Source organism: Vipera berus (genome assembly GCF_964194415.1).
Source record: "Vipera berus genome assembly, chromosome: 4".
Classification (NCBI taxonomy): Eukaryota; Metazoa; Chordata; class Lepidosauria; order Squamata; family Viperidae; genus Vipera; species Vipera berus.
The window spans coordinates 48066963-48087990 of NC_138206.1; the positions used below are offsets into that span (position 1 = coordinate 48066963).

Sequence of the window (21028 nt, forward strand, 5' to 3'; positions counted from 1 at the left end):
GTTGCTTTGGGAACATTTTCACTTTCCCAGTTACTTTTTTTTTAAATCACTGCATCATCCATTCTTCTACTGTCTTCCCTGTTTGCTGACAGGCCTGTTTTCTTTTCTGCTGATGGGTTAAAGGGAAACTAGTATGCCTCAGAGGTGGGGCATGAACGTGGCCCAGAGAAAAAGCAAACAGGCCATGGCACGAGAACAAACATCAAGAAAGAATTAGCTGCAGTCTTCTCTGAAGAGGAAAAGGGTGTTCTTATTTGCTCCGGTGCTGCCTTTTGGTGCAACATTGAAGAAATTGTTCTCCAAACATGGGAAGAAGGGGAAATACTGAAGAAGAGGTACAGTCACTGATTTTGCAAGTTGGCTTTAAGCACTCAGTACCGCTCAGGGTAAAGCCAACAAGGGCCATAGGTCTCAATAGGTAATTACATCTGTGTGGTTTTTTTTATATAGTCAGCAGCTGTCAGCAACATCAACTAAATTCCAGCTGCATGGAAAGCCGCTATGGGTGAACAAAGCTGCTACTTTTCAGAGATAGTGACACGTACACATAAGAACATTTAAGTCAAGTATATTAGAATAACAAATGTAAAGCATAAAACTACTTTTCTAGTATATGTATATAGTGCACCTATTTTGTGTTTTAAGGATTACGCACGATGAACGTGAGTTTTGCAAACAGTGCACAACTGCCAAATGGGGAAGCAAACAGAATTTAGTTGAGCTTTGATTCTTCCCACAGTTAAGGTTTCTTGATTTATCTAAAAAGTACCAATAAAAGAGTAAAGACTTTTTTTTAAATAAAGAACAGGTTAGGGACTATCAAAGCTATTTGCTATTAGAACACAGTAAGAAGAACTATATTAAATATCCAGTTCTGATGGGGTCATGGTAAGCGGTTTTTATCAAACAAGTTCCTTGTGGCGAATGATTTGATGTGTTCACTTTGTTTTCACTTTCAATTGAGTTTTGTAGATAGCTACTTTTCAGAGGAGGAGTATGTGTTCTTTGTGTTTTCTTTTGTTCTTGGTCTGGCCAGCTTAAGTGAAAAATGCCACATTCATAGATATCATGGATTGTCTCTGAAGGATTTTATCTAACAGTGTATGCTATCGCTTCCCTCCAGAGTTCATTGAGAAATGATTCAGGGACAGCAGACAAATGATGCCCTGTTCTTGCAGTATCTTTCAAAAGAATTATCTTTGAGGCTTTCTTTCTCCAATATTATGACTTTAAACCAGCTTGTTTTCAGTACTTTCAAGTTATGTGGTATGTGACAAATGTGTGATAACAGTATGTCAGAGTTCATTTTGTTCTGTTCGCCATTTGACCAAACAACCCACCCACACTCAAATATGATGGCCAATCCTTTGGCAATATTAGGTTTATAGTATGAAATGATCTGTTTCTAATGTGTATTTTCATTGGAGAGAAAGAAGTAGGATTACCTTTTATTTTTAAAAAAATACTTTTTAAAATATTCAGCATTACTTTTGGTTAGACAACAAACTTCAAAATTTAACTCTAATACGTTCAGTACTAAATTTCAAATGAATCAATGTATTTTTAAGACACATAATGTGATCCCACACAGAAGTGTTTTGCAGTACAAAGCCATGTGGGGAAGCCAATCACCTAACAAAAACCACAAAAGCCAATGTTACTATTGTATAACTCATTTTCCCCTATAAAAGGACAAAGTGTAGTGGTTCTATAATATATATACTTTTCTGGGGTGAAAATTCTTGATACAGGTATTTCTATTCCATCATGAAAAAAGCGTCTTTAGTTTTGTTTGGTTATTTTAAAGTAAACTTTAAATATGAGCATATAGGAAATATGACTGTAAAGCCAGACCCTAAGCAACATTTATTAACTCAGAGCTAAGGCCCCCTTGCATGACTTATCTTGCCTGGCTTAGAAGTTGAGGAAAATTGGATTTGGTTATTACATGGTAGGAAAGCTACCAAGTAATGCCAAATTGTGGGGAAGATTAGGTAGGTGGAAAACATATTAGAAGAATGCAATGGTAAACTATGTCTGTTTTGTTGCTGAGAAAACTCCAGAGTTGTCTCCATGAAGTCAACAGGAGTTTAGCTTGACAGTGATGCACATATCTACCAGGAGATAGTTATGATATTGAGAATTGGATTTGTATTAGATGTGCAATACATAATCTAACACATGTTTAGCTTATGTTTTAAATATTAAGTATCAAGATTTCTAAAACCATTGCAACATTTGATTGGATAATGATTCTCTAATCTTGTATAAACTACATCCAGATTGGTAGAATTGAAAGATTTATGTACATATTTTGGATACTATTTTCTTTTATCTGGTACCATGGGCTCTTTCATAAAAAAAAACATATATTACAACATAATCATAGGAATGCAGAAAATACTGATATTTTTATTGAATCAGTTCCTCATAATATACTGGCACACACCACTGAAAAATCACAGAATTAGAATATACTACAAGAGCATTCTGCTATAACTCATTGAAAATAGTAATATGGTGTCTTTTTCTTAGTTCTTTCCTTTGTCCCTGCACACATTCCCCATCACAACCACCACCACCTTTGGGCATTCTGAAGTAAAATGATTATTCAAATACACACTTGCACAATTTGGAAGAAAATTGCCTGCACCACTGGTACAAACAATAATCAATTTAAATGTACTGCTAGAGCACGTACTTAAGAACTAGCCCATATATCAATGTTGGAACATGCCCGCAATATTTAGGAAGCATCTATTAATTACATTGTGTGACATCTGATTCAAAGTACTGTGAAAAGCATACTGTACCTGTTATTTTGAGCCTTTTGGCAAATAATTGAGAAACCACTATAACTCATTATATCTGTGGGAAACATGTGGGAGAGTTACTTAATTAGGAAAAAAGAATTTGCATATGTATGTCACTTTAAGAATTCCACAGATGTATAACATCAATATTTTCTCCTTTTCCATTTTCAGAGAAACTATGTCAAGACAAATCTTCCTTATTTCTAATTCAAATAATAAAGAATGCAGTTGTTCTAATCTTGGATGATCCAAAAGATTTTGGAATACCCTAGACATTGGAGCGATGTCCTATATTGAGGCAGGATAATTCTATCCAAATAATTATTAACAGGAATTCTGTAGGATAAGAGTTTGTGTAGATATTTTCTTTATATTACTCTCACTTGTAAGCCAATCCCACACTTTAAAATTTAAAAATGGGGTGGGGTGGGTAGTATTTACTAATTAGTATTTACTAATGCTTAATATTTATTAACTGTTATAGATATACCAGACACACCTTATCTTACCATCTAGGTGACTAAATATCCCCCTGCAATATTCTTTGGATATTTCAAATCTGTGAATAGGATTTTGGGCCTTATTTTCCCCAAGCTAAATAACACAGATCTAGGGGCTCTGAATATTTGTTTTTATTTTCAAATAGTATAATTTAAGCATTGTAACAGCCTATCTCATGAAATCATGGGTCCTTTTCACATGTTTCCCTGAAAATAAGACCCACCCAGAAAATAAGGTCTAGCATGCTTTTTTTAGTTTGTGCCTAATATAAGCCCTACCCCAAAACTAAGCCCTAGTTAAGAGCCCACCTACTCATCCCACCGTCTGGTTCCTCACTGCCACAATGGGGCAGGAGGTTGCGTGGTGCGTCGGTGCCACTGCCATAAGTTGAGGTGAGGTGGGGAGTGGAGCTCCCACCATACCCGCTTACCCCAGAGCCCCCACAGACAGGCCACTTCCTGCTCAGCGACCTCCCTCGTCCATTCAATAACCCGGCTGCCCACCTGCCTCTTCCCTTTCACTCCTCTCCTGAGCTGGATTGCGGGGGAGGCTTGGTTGCCTTACGTGGTCTGCCTCTGTTGTTTCGGAGCTAGGGGAGAGGCGAAAGGTCTCCACCGCCACTGAACATCAGTCACATCTGCTGCTGGAGGGGCTTTCTTTGGTTTCCACCGGCCCTGCCCTGCCTCGATCACTTGCCCAATGGCCACCTCCTCTGCCGCTGCCTGGGTCCTGCAGCACTGCGTCATGCTGTCTACTGCCCATTTGCCACCTGTATTTTAAGGTTTCAATGGCGGCAGCTCTGGAGACCGGTGGTAGATTCTCTGCATCGTCCGTGGTCTGGCAGTTTTGGCCACTGGCCACCTTTGTGGCTCTGCCCACACAGCCACAGGAGGAGACTGGAGTTATAGCAGCATGGTATTTGGAGCGTTCCCGCCACCAGGCCTGGTATAACTTTTGTCTTAAATTGAAGAGTTGTTTTTAAATCAGCAATTCCCTGAACTGGATTCTTCATAATTTATATAAAAACAAGAGCTACATAAACAATCAAGTAACTAGCTATTTTAACAGTCAGTAAAGCAGTGCTTTGTTTAAATAAATATCTTACTGAGCCATTTGTTTCCCATTGTTTTAGAATCATTACTGATTAAAACTGTACACTAAATGATTATCCAATTTTTTTTAGGGATTAAGAAATCCTAACCCTCTCCAAGAATAAAATACTGTTTACGCTTGTGGTATAGCTCAGAGAAACCTGCCCAACCTGTTTTATTGTGTTTTGGAAACTGTTTGCATATCCTATCTTTAATGTTATTTGAGTAAGTAGTATTTTGAGTTCAGAATAGAGAGTCATTGCACCTCAGTGAAGATGTCTTGTGAATAAACATCTATAAGATTTTATTAGTTATCACCAGCTTCCAATTCAGTGCAATTCAAGTTGCTGCAATTTGAGCCTTTCATGGTGCAGACCAGATTACAGCAGAACCAGCTATCTCAGGCTATTTCTCCCCATTTATTAAAATCTGATAAATTAACAATCTCAGGATCCTGTCACTTAGACAACATCATATGACAGGATACAGGTAGTCCTCGACTTACAAGCATTCGTTTAGTGATGAAGATATAATGGCACTGGGAAAAAGTGACACAGTTTCACACTTATGACTGTTGCAGCATCCCCACGATAGAAATTTGAATGCTTGGCAATTGGCATATATTTATGACAATTGCACTGTCCCAGTGTCATGTAATCACCATTTGCAACTTTCCCAACTGACTTCCAACAAGTAAAGTCAATGGGGGAAGGCAGGTTCACTTAATGACTGCACGATTCATTTAATGACTGCATAAAATGGGGCAAAAGTCACGTAACAACTGCCTTGCTTAGCAACCAAAATTTTGGGCTCAATTGTGGTTCTAAGCTGAGGACTACCCATTTCATTTCTCTATTGCTGTTCCCACTCTTATAGCAAGATCTCATCTACCTGCCCTTTGAAAGGTATTAAAGGTATTTTTTCCACAGGCATAGAGATAATGGCACAACTTATATAGTATTTTTCCACCACTATATGGATTTGTATGTGTTCTAAATTATAATATGCTTTATTATATGATTTTTATTGACTAATTTTAATTTACTAATATTATATATCACCCTCATCCATGGCCATATAAATTAATTAAATAAAGTAAGCAAATTAGCTATGGGACTCTCATTGTGGCATAAACATATACCACGAAGAAGTGTCATATTGTTTTATTCCACGGGTGTCAAACTTGATCGCATTACATGACGTATCGTGGTATTTTTTGCCTTTGCGGAGCTGGTGTGAACGTGGCCTGTCTTGACGCATCTGGCCCACAGGCCAGTTTGACATCCGTTTTATTCTTATCTTGTGCCCCTGACAAATTAATGTGATAATCATTACAGTTTTAGTGTAGTGTTTTCCTTCTTGTCCCTAAATATTATACAATTAGAGGTTAAGATTTCTCTGCACCTTATCATCAATTTTAGGCTCTATGTGTCTGAATGCCTTTCTGTCTCTTGTTGTACACTGTTACTATGACCACTGAAGTTTGAGCTATGAGAAACATACAGTAGATACCTGGCTTCTACACAGGCATATTATGAAAGTTTATGGATTTAGCATTCTTTTGTGGCAAAAATAGACCTAGGTTTAAAAAAATGTATTTTAAGTGGCCGTACATTTTACTGTTATTGACTGTAGTTTTTAAAAATATATAAATCATAAAATTAATCAGTTTCAACATATTTTCTTGTTATTTTGTAAATTTAACCCATGTCTTATATTTAACAACTTTTATTAACATTATAATCAGTTTTAATCAGATCCTGTAATTTAGCAATTTGCTTCTCTCAGCAGGTACTAAGAGACTTTTCCTAAAAAGTCTTTTTATATTGCATTTGTTATCATCTCATTAGTCTCTCTTAGCATTTCAGGGGAATGTGCTAAATCATAATATTAATCCCACTTTCATGTAAGTTCCTATAATGAAATGCTGGTTTCACAGGAAATCCTTCTCAGCCAGCACCCTAGACATATGCATCCTCTGAAATTTTGCATCAGTATGTTCATTCAGAGCATTTCACATCTGTTAGATCACCTTCCATGGAACTCTGTGACTAGCACAGGTAACAGAATAGAATCAGGTCCCAATATCCCCATACTTCACCAGCCTAATTATGTCCCTGGTGTTTATGCTATTAGTACTGATCTAAATAAGTTTCTCATTTTCAGAATCTAAATTGTAACTCAGAGGATTCCAAATTATTAGAACTGGTCCCTGGTTCACTAGTTCTTTAAACTAACAGCACCCTAAATGGCACCTTTCCACCATTGCTACCATTCCAAGTCCAGTTAGCAGGCCCCAATAGTAGTAATTGTTGTTTTCTTCTGTTAGCTACCAATCCATCTTGATATCTCTATTGTCTTCTTCAATGCTACAGCCTCAGCCTCACAGGTGATGGTAACCACAATGTCCCACTTCCTCTTGTGCTAATATTGTAAATGTTCCAATTGCTGTTCCAGGTAGTGCTCTAGTTCCAGCCCTCATTGCCCCACCATCTCTCAGCCATCCTCCAACAATGTCAACTATAGATGCTGTCTTCACTTTTCCCATCCATCAACTCTGCAAGTCAGGAACTCTACAACAGCAGTTCCAGTGATAGTTTTAATGACTCTGATAGATGATTTATTCTCAAGCCGCCAGAGAGTTTGTTGAGACTAGTGAAGAAGTCAAAAGCCACTTGAATGACCCAATCAGCTCAGAGGTTCCAACAACATCAGTGTGTGGCTAAGCAACCACCTGATGGAATATACACAAATACACACAAACACATGTTTAGATAGTAAAAGGTAAAGGTAAAGGTTCCCCCGCACAGGCATGCTAGTCGTTTCCGACTCTAGGGGCCGGTGCTCATCTCTGTTTCAAAGCCGAAGAGCCAGCGTTTGTCCGAGGACGTCTCCATGGTCATGTGGCCGGCATGACTAGACGCCAAAGGCGCACGGAACGCTGTTACCTTCCCACCATAGTGGTCCCTATTTTTCTACTCACATTTTTTACGTGCTTTCGAACTGCTAGGTTGGCAGAAGCTGGGACCAGTAACAGGCGCTCACTCTGCTACGCAGCACTCGGGATTCGACCCGCCAAACTGCCGACCTTCTGATCGACAAGCTCAGCGTCCTAACCCACTGAGCCACCGTGTCCCTGTGTTTAGATAGTACAAACACATATAAAAAAATATTGATTTCTCTATTTCATTGGGAATTAAAATAATTTCCTGTTCAAAGTCTGAGTCTTAACATCTAATTATTCTCTTATTTTTTAAAACAATTTATTCCTGCAGGACTCATCTGCCTAATTTAGCAAGATATTTGTATACTTTGAAGTAATAAGTACCACTTATATGTGTAGTTCCTGTCATTGTCCTCCTCTTCCTAATCCTTTTGTTCTGCTATGACATGTATCTCTTTAGCATGGAGAACATCCATTTTAGTCCACTACAGCATAAAGATTAGCAGGTATACTAGAAAGTGAGGATCATAGAATGTTTAACATATTACAATCACAGAAATACAAAGTTAAGTCCATCCTTAATCATGGAAACACACAGAATTGTTTTAATTCAGTTCAGCTAGGTTGTGGAGCAAATTGGAGCAGTGTTATGCATGCTGTCTTGAGCTATGAAGGAAAGGTAAAATGTTGGTGGAGCAGTGGGCTAATGCCTCCTTAAGTAACACCAGCTGCCTGCAATTAGTGCAGGTTCGCATCCCACCAGGCTCAAGGTTGACTCAGCCTTCCATCCTTCCGAGGTAGGTAAAATGAGGACCCAGATTGTTGGGGGCAATAAGCTGACTTTGTAATAATGCCGCTTGGGGTGTGTGTGAAAGCCCTAACAAGCAGGCATATACATAGAATGAAGGCTACTGCTAAGCTTGTAAGCCGCCCTGAGTCTTCGGAGAAGGGCGGGATATAAATGTAATAAAAATTAAAAAATTAAATTAAATTAAATTTATTAGACTTTTATCTGGTCCTTCTTATTTTGTAACTAATTCAAGGCAGTGAACGTACACAAATCAACTTATGTCCACAACTGGGACCAGAATTTTAGTTGCTAAGTGATGTGGTTAATAAGCAAGTCATCACATAACTGGACTGATTTCCAATCATTTTTATTGTGGTTGTTAAGCAAATCATTGCAATCATTAAGTGAATTCTGTTAAAGGTGCAACAATTGTAACTTAGCGGATGGATTGTAAGATACTTTTTCTGACACCATCATAACTTTGAACCATCATTAAATAAACGGTCATAAGTGGAGGACTACCTCTATTCCTTCTTCCTTCTGTTTTCCCTATAACAACAATCCTGTGAGGTGAATTGGGCCAAGAGATAATAACTGGCCCAAAATCATCTAACTGGCTTTCATGCTTAAGGCAGGAGTAGAACTCCTGGTTTCTAAATGAATACTTCTACCTAATTAAAACTTACACCTCTATACATTTGTTACTTATGAAAGCTATTGTGATCTGAATTAGTCAACTGGTTAGCTAATTAAGTAAATCTGAAACATGAGTTGTTTAGTAACTTGTAGTAATTGTACATCTAATTTGGCAAAATTAAATATTTTCTGTAATTTGAAGAACCGATCTCTGAAATCAGTGCTAAATGTATAAATAAAATCTAAATATACAAGCAAATCCTTAAGCATCTGTTTTGTTTATTTTAGAAGTAAAACTAAACAAACTGGTAAACACAATAAATTCCTTTGTAAATGGTAAACAGAAATTTCAATTGTATTTTTCAGGAGGAGAAAATGACATGTATCTACTGCTTCCCCTGTAATTTTATCCTGAAAAGAGTTACTCAGATTACAAAGGGAAAAGATGTAGGTTTATTTACAGAAACCAATGATTTCACAAGATTGTACAGTACATTAACATATTCATTTCAGCAGAATAAGAGACATCTTGGTTGCCATCATCATACACAAGAAATTACTGATCATCTCCTTACCTGACACTGATTCCTACAGGGACAGGACTTAAGAAAAAACGGTCTCAGCTCCTGGAAGTAGTTAAGGAACACAATAGTAACAATGTGCATTTTTCTAAAAATGCTCCTTCTAATATATTTAATCAGTTATCTGCATATTTGACTGTATTAACCTTATTTAAATAGTCAAGTTCAATATTTCTTCCGAATATTGTGGTTTCTAAATACAGGAAAAGATATGCCAGTTGAAGAGGAAATTAGATCAGCCTATAAGCTTTGCAGATAAATGAATAGTTTTCCCCCCTCTAAATAAATATTTCTGAAGTTGAAGCTAGATAAACATATCACTTACATTTAATAGCTAGTTTTGGCCAAATCATTTAGCAGACCTACTCACGGGATTTTTTAAAAGACCCAGGCAGGAAATAGATAAAAAGTCCCATAGGCTGTTTTAAAATCTGCTGCATGCACATTATCATAGTTCTGGGAGTTTTCGTTACGAATTCTATATGGTGTCAATTTCATGCTATTTTGCTCTTTTATTCATGCTGATATATTTTTAGGTATCCTGTACATTCTCTTTCCCATTAGAGCGCTTTTATTTATTTATTTAAATTTATATACCGTCTCAATCCTGCCAAGACTGAGTGGCTTTACATATCGGCATCTCGGGCTAACCAAACTATTCCACCTTTAATGATGGGGGGTGAGGTGTTACCCCCCCGTTGATAGGGCTCGCAACTTGGGCGTCCTCCTGGACTCACAGCTCAACTTTGAAGATCATATAGGAGCCATAACCAGGGGAGCTTTTGCCAAGGTTCGCCTGGTGCGCCAGTTGCGACCCTACCTGGACCAAGATGCCCTACGCACAGTCACTCATGCGCTCGTGACCTCCCGTTTAGACTACTGCAACGCTCTCTACATGGGGCTGCCCTTGAGGACCACTCGGAGGCTTCAACTGGTGCAGAATTGCACGAGTTGTGATGGGGGTTTCCCGATACTCCCATGTAACACCTCTACTCCGTGAGCTGCATTGGCTTCCGGTTGCCCTCCGGGTGAGATTCAAGGTGCTGGTAATGACCTATAAAGCCCTAAATGGCTTGGGTCCGGGATATTTGAGGGAACACCTGCTGCCAGCATCAAGCTCCCTTCGTCCAGTGCGCTCGCAGAGAGAGTCTTCTCAGGGTGCCGGTGGTAAAAGATTGCCGGCGGATAACACCCAGGGGGAGGGCCTTTTCTGTGGGTGCGCCTGCCCTCTGGAACCAGCTGCCCATGGAGCTCAGGACTACCCCTGACCTACGTTCATTCCGCCGAGACCTGAAGACTTGGCTCTTTGAGCTCTCTGACCCAGGCTGAGAATTTTAACTGGGTTTTATTTTCAGGGATAATTTAATCTTTTATTTATCTTTTAACTTTGTATTTTGTATTGGTATGATTTTAAAATGCCCTGTAAACCGCCCTGAGTCCTTCGGGAAAGGGCGGTATATAAATCTAATAAAATCTAAAAATCTAAAATCTATTCCCGTAGGACTCAGGGCGGTTTACAGGGAAAATTAAAAGTTAAAATACATCACATACAATTAAAATCGATTAAAACTAAGATTAAATTAATCCCTGAACTTAACTAAAACCCCATTAATTAATTAAAACCCCTGTCTGGGCCAGACAGCTCAAAAAACCAAGTTTTCAAGTCCCTACGAAATGAGCGAAGGCCTGTATCCCAATGGCCTGTATTTGGGGATAGGACTTTTGTCTTTCCAGCGATATATGTAATAAGGTGCATGTAATTTGTGCACAGGTTAGTCGTAGACCCAGAGTACTTCCTTTCATAGATTTCACCTGTTAGGAGAGAAAGGGGTTAAACGTCTTAACACAGTTAGTATTAACTGTGGGCTATATGCAAAGATGATTACGGTATGTATTTTTCTGTAAAAACGCCAGCTACAAACTCTCATTCACGTACACAAATTTCTTCCCTTTCCACGATCGCGTTGGCGAGTTTAAAAAAAAAAAGGGTCCAGGAAGAAGTGGCTAAATCCCCACCACACTTTTCGAAACTTTCTGCACTCGTAGCTATTATTTACGGAATTGCGCGCGTGCCGGAGAGAGAGAAACCAGCCTTATGGAAAGTATATACGGGCAAGCCAGGGCGCTTATTATGCCTGTTGCAATTTCCCGGAGCCTGTATTGCTGGGAGTTTCTGCCCCAAAGGGTGAGTAAGCAACCGAGTGAAGTGGAGAGGAAAGGTCGGCGCCTTTCTCTGGGATTTCGGGCTGCCCTTAAGCGTCGGCAAGTCCAGCGGAGGACGCAGCAGGGCTGTGGCCGGGCGGAAGTGACGGCCGTTTCACCTGCTGGGCTGCGAAGGGACCAGAGGAGGGCGGCGCAAGGCAGCGAGTGTCCGTTGGGAATTCGCTCGAGAGTCGCTCCTTTTCCTCTGGCCGCCGGCGACTCCTCTCTCTCTCCCCGCCATGGCATCGCTGCTGCCGCTCTTGTGGGCTGTAACGTTTCTCTGTGCAGGTAAGGCTGGAAGTCAGCGAGGAAGAGCAGAAGAGGGCCCCCCTGCCTCCCATTTTGCCCACCCCCCCAACCGCCTTTGCCCCTTTTCTCCCGCCACCCCGCCTCTTTTGCTGGAAAAAAACAAAGGCTCCCGAGTTGAAAGGACTGGAGCTCGGATGGGGGTCGGCTTTGCGAAGCGCCTCTCTGGCTCCTGTGGTTGGTTGGGGGCTTCTCGGGAGGAAATCCCTCCGTTGTGGAAGGGCTCCGAAGAGGGGCGTCAGGGAAGAGAGGGAGAGAAAAGAAAGGCGGCTTTTTTTTTGTTGCCTACTACTGAGGGTTGTTGTTGTCGTTTTTTTAAACCTCTTGGCGGTTCTCTTTCCCCTAGGTTCTTTTTTTTTAAAAAACACACCAAAAAACAGTATGTCGGCCTCTTTCTTTTGGTGAAAGCTCACCCTCTGGGGGTGGGTGGGTGGGGCGAGTAAGAGGTATCGGGATTTCACTCTCTTGATGATTCACCGGAGGTATTGTTGTGAGCGCTGGGCTCGCGTAACTACTACCCTTCCCCTACGCCCAGTAGCAAAGTCCTTCGCTCTCTTAAGAGGAGTGAACCAGGCGAAGAACTGAACTGAAAGATGAAAGGGGGGGAAAAAACCACGTTTTTAAGAGACAATTACACATCATCATTATTATTATTACTATTACTACTACTACTACTACTACTACTACTAATAATAATAATAATAATAATAATAATAATATTTAAAAACATTTCACAAGTTTTAACCAGCCGCATGATTTCTACTCCATATAAACCTGTATAATATGGGGCAGGTGCTGCCAAAATGGTTCCAAAATAAACTGCTCTGATGTATTTTGGCTTAGTAGCGCTGGAAAGGCTTTTCCGTAACTAGATGAAGGAAACAAAGGGCTTTTTCCAAACGAGCTCTTTCTGATCAGAAACGTGGGCTAACTTATTTTGCTTCAAGTCGACGAGGCTTCGCTATCTTTGCAAAAACACAGCAAGGGAGGAACATGTCAGGGTGCCAGTTGCAGCCCAATTTGGGACTCATTCGTTAGCTTTTCCAAATGGAGGGAGTTACTAGAAGTAGATAAACCTCACCCGTTTCAGACCAACCTGTATTGAACTTTGGGCTTATAATTAATTGACAAGTACAGACAGGGCTGTAGAGTTGTAAAGTTTATTCTTTAAAACTTGAGTCTTTTTTTATCTTTAACACTGGTCACTAAAGATACAGTTCCACAAAGCTTTTTATAGGGCGGTGTTTGTACACACATCTTTGTAAAACGCCTTCCAGAAAAAATGGTTAGAATCCAAATAGCTATATAATATTTCGGTATTGGAAGTATTATATAGTGTTCGAAATGGGTTAGTTTAGAAATCATGCTGCAGACTATACTCGGATCTTTATGGTTTGACAAATTTCCCCTTACCTGCGATTTTTGAACCACACTTGAGAGGAATAAAGTGATAAAATTAGGAAATAACCTTATTACTTATTCTTGTACAATAATAACTTGATGTACAGGTAAAACAAGGCATTTGCTTAAATATGCTAGATCCTAAAAGTTTTATTTAGCAAGTATTAAGCTTAGGATATGCAAATACTTTGGTTGTTTAGAACATATCTTCAGGTGTTCTCCAACTCAATTTTTTTTATTAAATTTGTATGCCATCCAATTCCCAGAGATTGGCTGGTGTACAATTTTTTTTAAAAAAAAATACACAGATCTTTATGAAGGGTTCTCTTCATAAAGCTGAGTGATAATACGATTTAAATAATTAGGAAACTACTCTCTTGCTATAATTATTTCCTGTATTCAAGATTTAAAGTGCACACAGCTAGAATTCAGTTTATACCAACACTGTGAGGTTAAAATCTAGGGAAACTAAAAGCTTTTCAGCACTTTCCAGCTCTTTGTTTCCTGTGCAGATATCTTATGCCACTGTTGATGTCATAGTTTTGCAACATTACTCATAGGATAAAAATTCTTTTATTTTGTGTATATCAATGTCTGTTTATCATGTTCACTTTAAATACACCTACTAAAATAGGAAATTCAAAAAGCTATTTCCTCAGATCTTAATGAACTAATTAGGATTCACAAAAGTATCCCCAAACTAACTATATTAAAATACAAAATTTTGCCTTGTAACTATAAAATAATTGCGAACATCCTGTAGAACCTAGGCAGGCAATTTTAGCAGTGTAAACTTGGCAGAATGACATACCTGTACAGTAGATAGGTCCTGTAGAAAGGATCCTGGCAATCTTCCTTTTGCTTTCCACCCAGTTGCAAATTTCTAAAACTGAAACATCTGTAAATGTTCACTTTTAAAACTTGTAACTATGCTTGTTCAAAAGTTTTGTTTTAATAACTTCAGGCTGGAATTATACCTGATTAACAGGTACCACTTTTTAAACTCAATCTAAATTAGGGTTTCACAAATATTCTGTACAGGTAGTCCTCAGTTAACCACCACAGTTGGGACTGGAATTTCCATCATAGGTCATTGCGGTCATCAGTTGAGTCAAGACTTGATTTTACAACAATTTTTACAGTTATTAAATCACAACAGTTGTTAAGGGAATCCAATTTTCCAAATGGGTGGGGTTTTTTTTGCTTAAATCAGGAAAAAAGGTCACAAATCATGATCACATGATGACAGGGTCCTGCAACAGGTTGTAAATGTGAGTGTTTGGCAAGTGTTTGAATTGTGATCACTTGTCCATTGTGACTGACAGAGTAGTGTGACAGGTGACTATAGATTACTTTTATCAAGACCATCATAACTGAACTGTGATTAAATGAACATTTGTGAGTCAAGGACTCCCTGATTCAACAGACCTTTGGCTGCTGCATAATATTTAAATTCCAGTTATGGAGCAGAGATAGAAAATGGTATAATTAAAAATAAAAGGAAATGTAAAAATATAAACTCATAGATATAACAGAGTCAGGTGTGTGTGTGTGTATGTATATATGTATATGTATACGTGTGTGTGTGTGTGTGTATATATATATATATATATATATATATATATATATATATATATATATGTATGTATATATATATATATATGTATGTATGTGTATGTATATATATATATATATATATATATATATATATATATATATATATATATATATATATATATATATATATATATATATATATATATATATGAATGACGTATAATGACATAAATAAGAGAAATAATTATGTGCAAAAGGGAAGAACAGATGAAATAACCATAATATAGAAGCACCAGTATCTTTTATGTATCTTAAAATGTAATACTGCAAATAATCATCTTAAGTATAGGATGATGGTAAACATATTATTTTTCTCCTTCCATACTGATTTAATAGCTAATTCGATCACTAGTGACATCAGATGTGCCAAAGTAAAAATGCCAGAGAAGAGGATAACTTCCTCTCCTGTCCTTCTGCAGGTACAGAAAGATTTAAAAAGAACAAAGTTTTATTACTAGTCACATAGCTATTCAGAAGATAGAAAAAAAATGATTGGAAGGGAGATACTGTAGTATGTAGGTGGGGTACTAGCATCAGAGCTATAAGCATTTGCCAAAATCTTTGTACCCAAATTTATCAAGCTCCTACCAACAACAGTTTAATCTCATGTGAGAATAATCTTGTCTCTCCGTTAAAGCTACAGGTAGTTTTGACTTACGACAAAATTGAACCCAAAATGTCTGTTACTAAGCAAGACAGTTAAGTGAATTTTGCCCCATTTAAAGATTTTCCTTGCTGCAGTTGTTAAGTGATTTACTGCAGTGTTAAATTAGTAATATGGTTGTTAAGTGAATGTGGCTTCGCCATTTACTTTGCTTGTCAGAAAGATGGAAAAATCACATGATCCCGGGGCAGTTAATATGAGTTAGTTGCCAAGCGGCTGAATTTTGATCACATGACCATGGAGATGCTGCAGCAGTTGTGTGAAAAACTGCCATAAGACTTTTTTCCAGTGCCATTATAGCTTCAAACAGTCACTAAGTGAACTGCTGTAGTTGAGAACTACCTGTACTGGTTAAAGAAGGGAGAAGAAATGAGCAAGTTTTGCTTTGATTTTCTATACTGTATTCTACTATTGGGGTTATTACCTCAAAAGGTGTGCAACCTCGGTAGAAAATTTACCTATTCCTGTAGTGAAGATTTATAAAACCAACAACCTGCGAAGAAAATTTATGAAGTTTTATAGCCTTTTAATACTAGAAAGTGATCCAATGAAATTAATAGCCAAGAGCTTCAAGACAGTTTATACATTATTGGTGCTTCTTCAGATAGCACATAATTAATTTATAGGGTGTAGTGCTTCAAGAGATGATCACATAAATGTTTGGATAAAAGTGCATCACTAGCTACTAATATTCTAATAGTTGCCTTATTAATGAGACAGGTGGCCTATACATTTAATAGTAATGTGACATTTAGGTGTAGCCACCACTATTTGAAGAGGCTGTGTTTGTTGCTAAGGATTGCTTTATATCTTTGATGTGATACTGGTTTATTCATGGGGAAAATGGAATTGTTACAATTAAAATCGTTTGACTAACAGAGTAAAATTTGGACTTTTTATGTTCTTTTCAAATTGTCCCTCTGGAGTCAAACATTTTCAGTCTTGCTTTTGGATTAGTTTAGCACTTCTTCATTCATGAGTGATGTGCAATGTGGATGTCTTTATGTACTATCAGCTGGTGATGTCCATCTGTACAGTCTTCTTGGGCTGTTGGAAAAGAGTGTTTACTATGAACAGTGTGTTCTCTTGATGAAACTGTTAGCCTTTGCCCTGCTTCATTTTGTAGTCCAAAGACAAACCTGCCTGTTCTTTTGGTTATTTTTTGACCATCTGCTTTAGCATTCCAAGCCCATATGATGAAAAGGACCTCTTTTCAATGTTAGTTCTAGAACAGACATGTCAAACACAAGGCCCGGGGGCCGGATACGGCCCGCGAAGTGGTTTCATGTGGCCCGCGAAGCCATCCTGGAAACAGTGAGGGAACCGCCCCCACTGCCTTGGCCCTGGCCCAGAGACCCTCCTCCTGCCAGAGACCCTCAGATCTGTCCCACTCCTGCCCAGGCCCCTATAGGCACCCTTGATGCAAACGATGTAGAGCTGGCCATGCCCACCCAGTAGGCCATACGCACTCTAGCCATGCCCACCCAGTAGGCCACGCCCACCCTGGCCATACCCACCCGGCCCTTTCAGGGCAACCGCAATGCTGATGCGGCCCTCAATGAAACTGAGTTTGACACCCCTCTTCTAGAACGTGTTGTAGTTCTTCATAGAACCAGTCAACTTCAATTTTTTCAGCATCGGTGGTCGGGGCATAGACTTGGATTACTGTGATGTTGAATGGTTTGCCTATGATTCAAACTGAGATCATTCTATTATTGTTGAGATTGTACCCCAGTACCACTTTTCCTACTCTTTTGTTGCCTATGAGGGCTATTTCATTTCTTCTAAGGGCTTCTTGCCCACAATAATAGATACAATGGTCATCTGAATTAAATTTGCCCTTCTCCACTTTAGTTCACTGATTCCCAAGATGTTGATAGTCAATCTTGCCATCTCATGTTTGATCACGTTAACTTATCTTGATTCATAGATATTATGTTCCAGGTTCCTATGAAACATTGTTCTATACCAGGGGGTAGGCAACCTCGGCTCTTTTGTGACTCGTAGCTGACTCAGGAATTCTGGGAGTTGAAGTCCACGAGTCACAAAAGAGCCGAGGTTGCTTACCCCTGTTCTATACAGTATTGGACTTTCCTTTTACCACCAGACACATCCACAGCTGAGCATCTTTTCAGCCACTTCACGCTTTTTGGCGCTACTTGTAATTGCCCTCTGCTGTTCCTCAGTACCATATTGAACACCTTTCAACTTGAGGGACTCCTCTTCCAGTGTCATATCTTTTAGCCTTTTGATAAGTGCAGCTTATATTCTGTTTTAAGAGGGGGAAAAATCTGAAGTGATTTTTCTTGGTCTGATATTTTCACATTTCAAAAACCTAGCATTTTAATGGGTGTGTAGACTGTCTAAATCTATTAGAGAGCACTGGGGTAATCGGCTTTTAAGGACAAGCATCAACTAGCAACTAGACTGCTGTATTTTAGAGTAGATGTACTGAGTGTGAATTGCAGCCGAGCACAAAATGATGAGACATGAGTCTACATTCCTCCTGTTCCAAAACTGTTCTGCCTTGAACTTCCTGTTGGTCACATCCAGAAAGCATAGTTAGGAAACTAACCACTCAAACATTTTGTTGCCTTATCATGTGGGAGAATAGTGTGAAATTAAATCAAGACAGGCCTGAAGTAGTATTGGTATACTGTATAGTAGAGGTCCCCAACCCCCAGGCTATTTGGAATTGGGCTGCATGAATGTCTGGCTGGAGTGCGCGTGCACAGCTCACACAAGCAGGGGGTATATGGGCACTTGCATGTGTGTGCCCTGGCTGCTACTTGCACAAATTGAGCTGCGCATATGTGCACTGGCCCACCACTTGCGCAAGGGCTGTGTGCTCGCACACTTGCCTGCGTTCATACGACCCAGTTCCCCTCTCACCCCCACAGCTGGGCCGCCAAGCTGCAAAGGTTTGGGAATCCTGCTATATAGGAAATGTGATAATGATTGAGATATAGCATTTGCAGGACAGGTTTGCAGTCTTCTCTATGAATGGATTTATGTAATACGTCTGCCTTATCAACTACATCTTATCTTTAGCTAGTCATATTTGGACAGAGCTATGTTTGGTTCTGTTCTGATGCTGCAGTGTACTCTATATGGGTCAATACTTGAACTGAAATTTTGCTATTAGTCCATTACAGTAGCTAGGAACCACACAGAGAAGCTAAAGGGATTGTATTATGCCTTGCCAGTTGCTTATCAAATACAATTTATGATGTGGACATTGACATCAAAAACACTAACCAGTTTGGGATTAGAGACTCTGCAGTGGAAGCCCTTTTGAATGCATCCCCCTGCAAAATCTCATTTCCATGACATGTGAAAGAGGCACTTCACCTTTCCTCCCAAATCATGGATCATAATTCTTTCACAAATTGTTTGGTCTTCACTCTATCTGTTTTTAAGAAATATGAAACATTTCTCTTGCTAGTTTTTTTTAAAGATGATTTTAGTATTTATCACTAATTTCAGTTTGTATTTTGAATTTGTATTGCCTGATTTTGCTTTTCAATTTTGCCAGCTGCTTTAAACACAGCTAAAGCAGAGGCCAGGTATAATCTTTTGTTTTATAAGTGAAGAAAAAGAAAGCACAGAAAAATTACAACTCCCATATACTAATTATTACTAGAATAAAACATTTTATTGTAGAATAAAATTATTAATATTTAAGCCACTTAACGTAATAAGAAAAAGGGAACTAAAACATCAAAACTAGTATGTTTTGTTCAGAGTTTTAAATAGTATGCAAATATAAACCTCTGAAACAATGCACTAAGTTTTTGAAAATACATTTTAAAAAAAATAATTGAAATATACCACATACCTGTACGTATACCAGAAGAATAATCCAAATGACCAGCGAACGTTGTATTTATTTTAAAGGTCTTCATATTTGCAAGCCACTCAGTGTATGGGAAATATCTTTGAAATTATAAGAAGGAAAAGGATAGAAATGGGAACAATATTGTTGGAAAGGAAGATTAGATTTCTGATTTGTTGTATTAGTTGTTACCATTTCTTGGTATGGTATTACAAGTATTTCTTGTAATTTATCAGTATTAGTATTTCTTTTTTTAACATTTGAAGTCTATCAGTATTCTGCACTGTATTAAAAACTAAACATATTTTTATCTTTGGATAGAATTAAATAAAAATTCATAGTAAAACAGTTATTCGTATGTTTATATTTTTGAAAGTAGTTTTGCATCATTTTTTAAACTAATATAAATTATTACATCAATTGTGAATTTTTAAATGATTATTTCATAGCATTATGCCAGAGTTTCAGGTTTATCCTCAAAATGTCATCTTGGTATTATTTATAATACACAACAGTATATATTTGGCCAATTTTTCACTTATATCAGAAACAAATACCATTGTAGGTAGTCCTCAACTTGCAACCATAGTTGAGACCAGAATTTTGGTTGCTAAGCCAGGTGGTGGCTAAGTGTGTCCCACCCAATTTTACAAAATTTTTTGCCATGGTTGCTGCAATTGGTAAGTGAATCATGCAGTTGTTAAGCAAATCAGTACTCCCTCCTTGACTTTGCTTGTTGGAAGCTAGCTGGGAAGGTCGCAGATGGCAATAACGTGACCCTGAGATGCTGCAACCATTATAAATACATGCCACATGCCAAGCATCCAAATTTTGTTCACATACTTATGAGGATGTTGTGACGGTTGTAGCAATAGCACTTATATACTGCTCCATAGTGCTTTACAGGACTGAGTAGATTACAATATCAGCATATTGCGCCCAACAATCGTCATTTTATCAATCTCGGAAAGATGGAAGGCTGATTCAGCCTTGAGCCTGTCAGGATAGAACTCCAGGCTGTGGGCAGAATTAGCATGCAATACTACATTCTAACCACTGCCATCAAGGCTCTGTAAGTGCGAGGAACTTTTTTTTAATGCTGCTGTAACTTTGAATGATCACTAAATAAATGTCATAGTAACTTGAGGACTACCTGTAATTAGAGGTAATTGTATTTTAAAATATTAAATGATTTTGGACTTTTTTTATTGATAATATATATCAAGGAACACAAGCAAACTTTGTTGCTTTCCTCAAATGCCTCCAAAATATTTCCTCCTCCTTTAAACCATGTGTTGAAATGTATTATATCATGAAATTGACTTGCTTGGGTTTCAGAGGGAGCTTGGGGTTGTCCAGGAGGTCTGCTACACAATCTAACTGAAGCCTTGGTCACCATGTGGAATAAGAGGGTACCTGAGGCTTTTGATCTGATTGCATTTCAGTTGAACACCATAGTGTTGTATTGATTCCAGGGTGGATTTGATTTAAATCAAGTCGATTTAAATCATGATTTAAAACACTAGTAAAAAAGGCTTGATTTAAATCAACTCAATTTAAACCATAATTTTTAAAGAGCAACTGTCATCTCTGTCCTGTAGTGACTCCTCCTCTGTCCCGCTATTGACTCACTGACAGTCCCATACA

General features: G+C 38.4%; 1 protein-coding gene and 1 long non-coding RNA gene across 4 annotated transcripts in view; one reads left to right on the forward strand and one right to left on the reverse strand.

Moving 5' to 3' along the window:
* Positions 1-248: 248 nt before the first annotated feature.
* The window catches only part of CXADR (CXADR cell adhesion molecule), a 38258-nt gene continuing 17478 nt past the window's right edge, over positions 249-21028 (forward strand). Inside the window, exon 1 of one of the 3 annotated variants that reach the window (XM_081327402.1) lies at positions 249-335. Coding sequence is in view for 2 of the 3 variants with exons in the window: in XM_081327401.1 (XP_081183527.1) it covers positions 11798-11846 (49 nt within the window). In the remaining variant the exon portion in view is untranslated. Of the gene's footprint in view, positions 336-11420; positions 11847-21028 lie in introns of those variants that run through there. The other 2 variants (XM_081327401.1, XM_081327400.1) reach the window with 2 other exon arrangements.
* Positions 7878-11791, reverse strand: LOC308667860. Its single transcript, XR_014026392.1, has 3 exons — positions 11678-11791; positions 9351-9401; positions 7878-8015 (listed from the first exon to the last, which is right to left on the reverse strand). It is a non-coding gene; the product is annotated as an uncharacterized lncRNA (long non-coding RNA).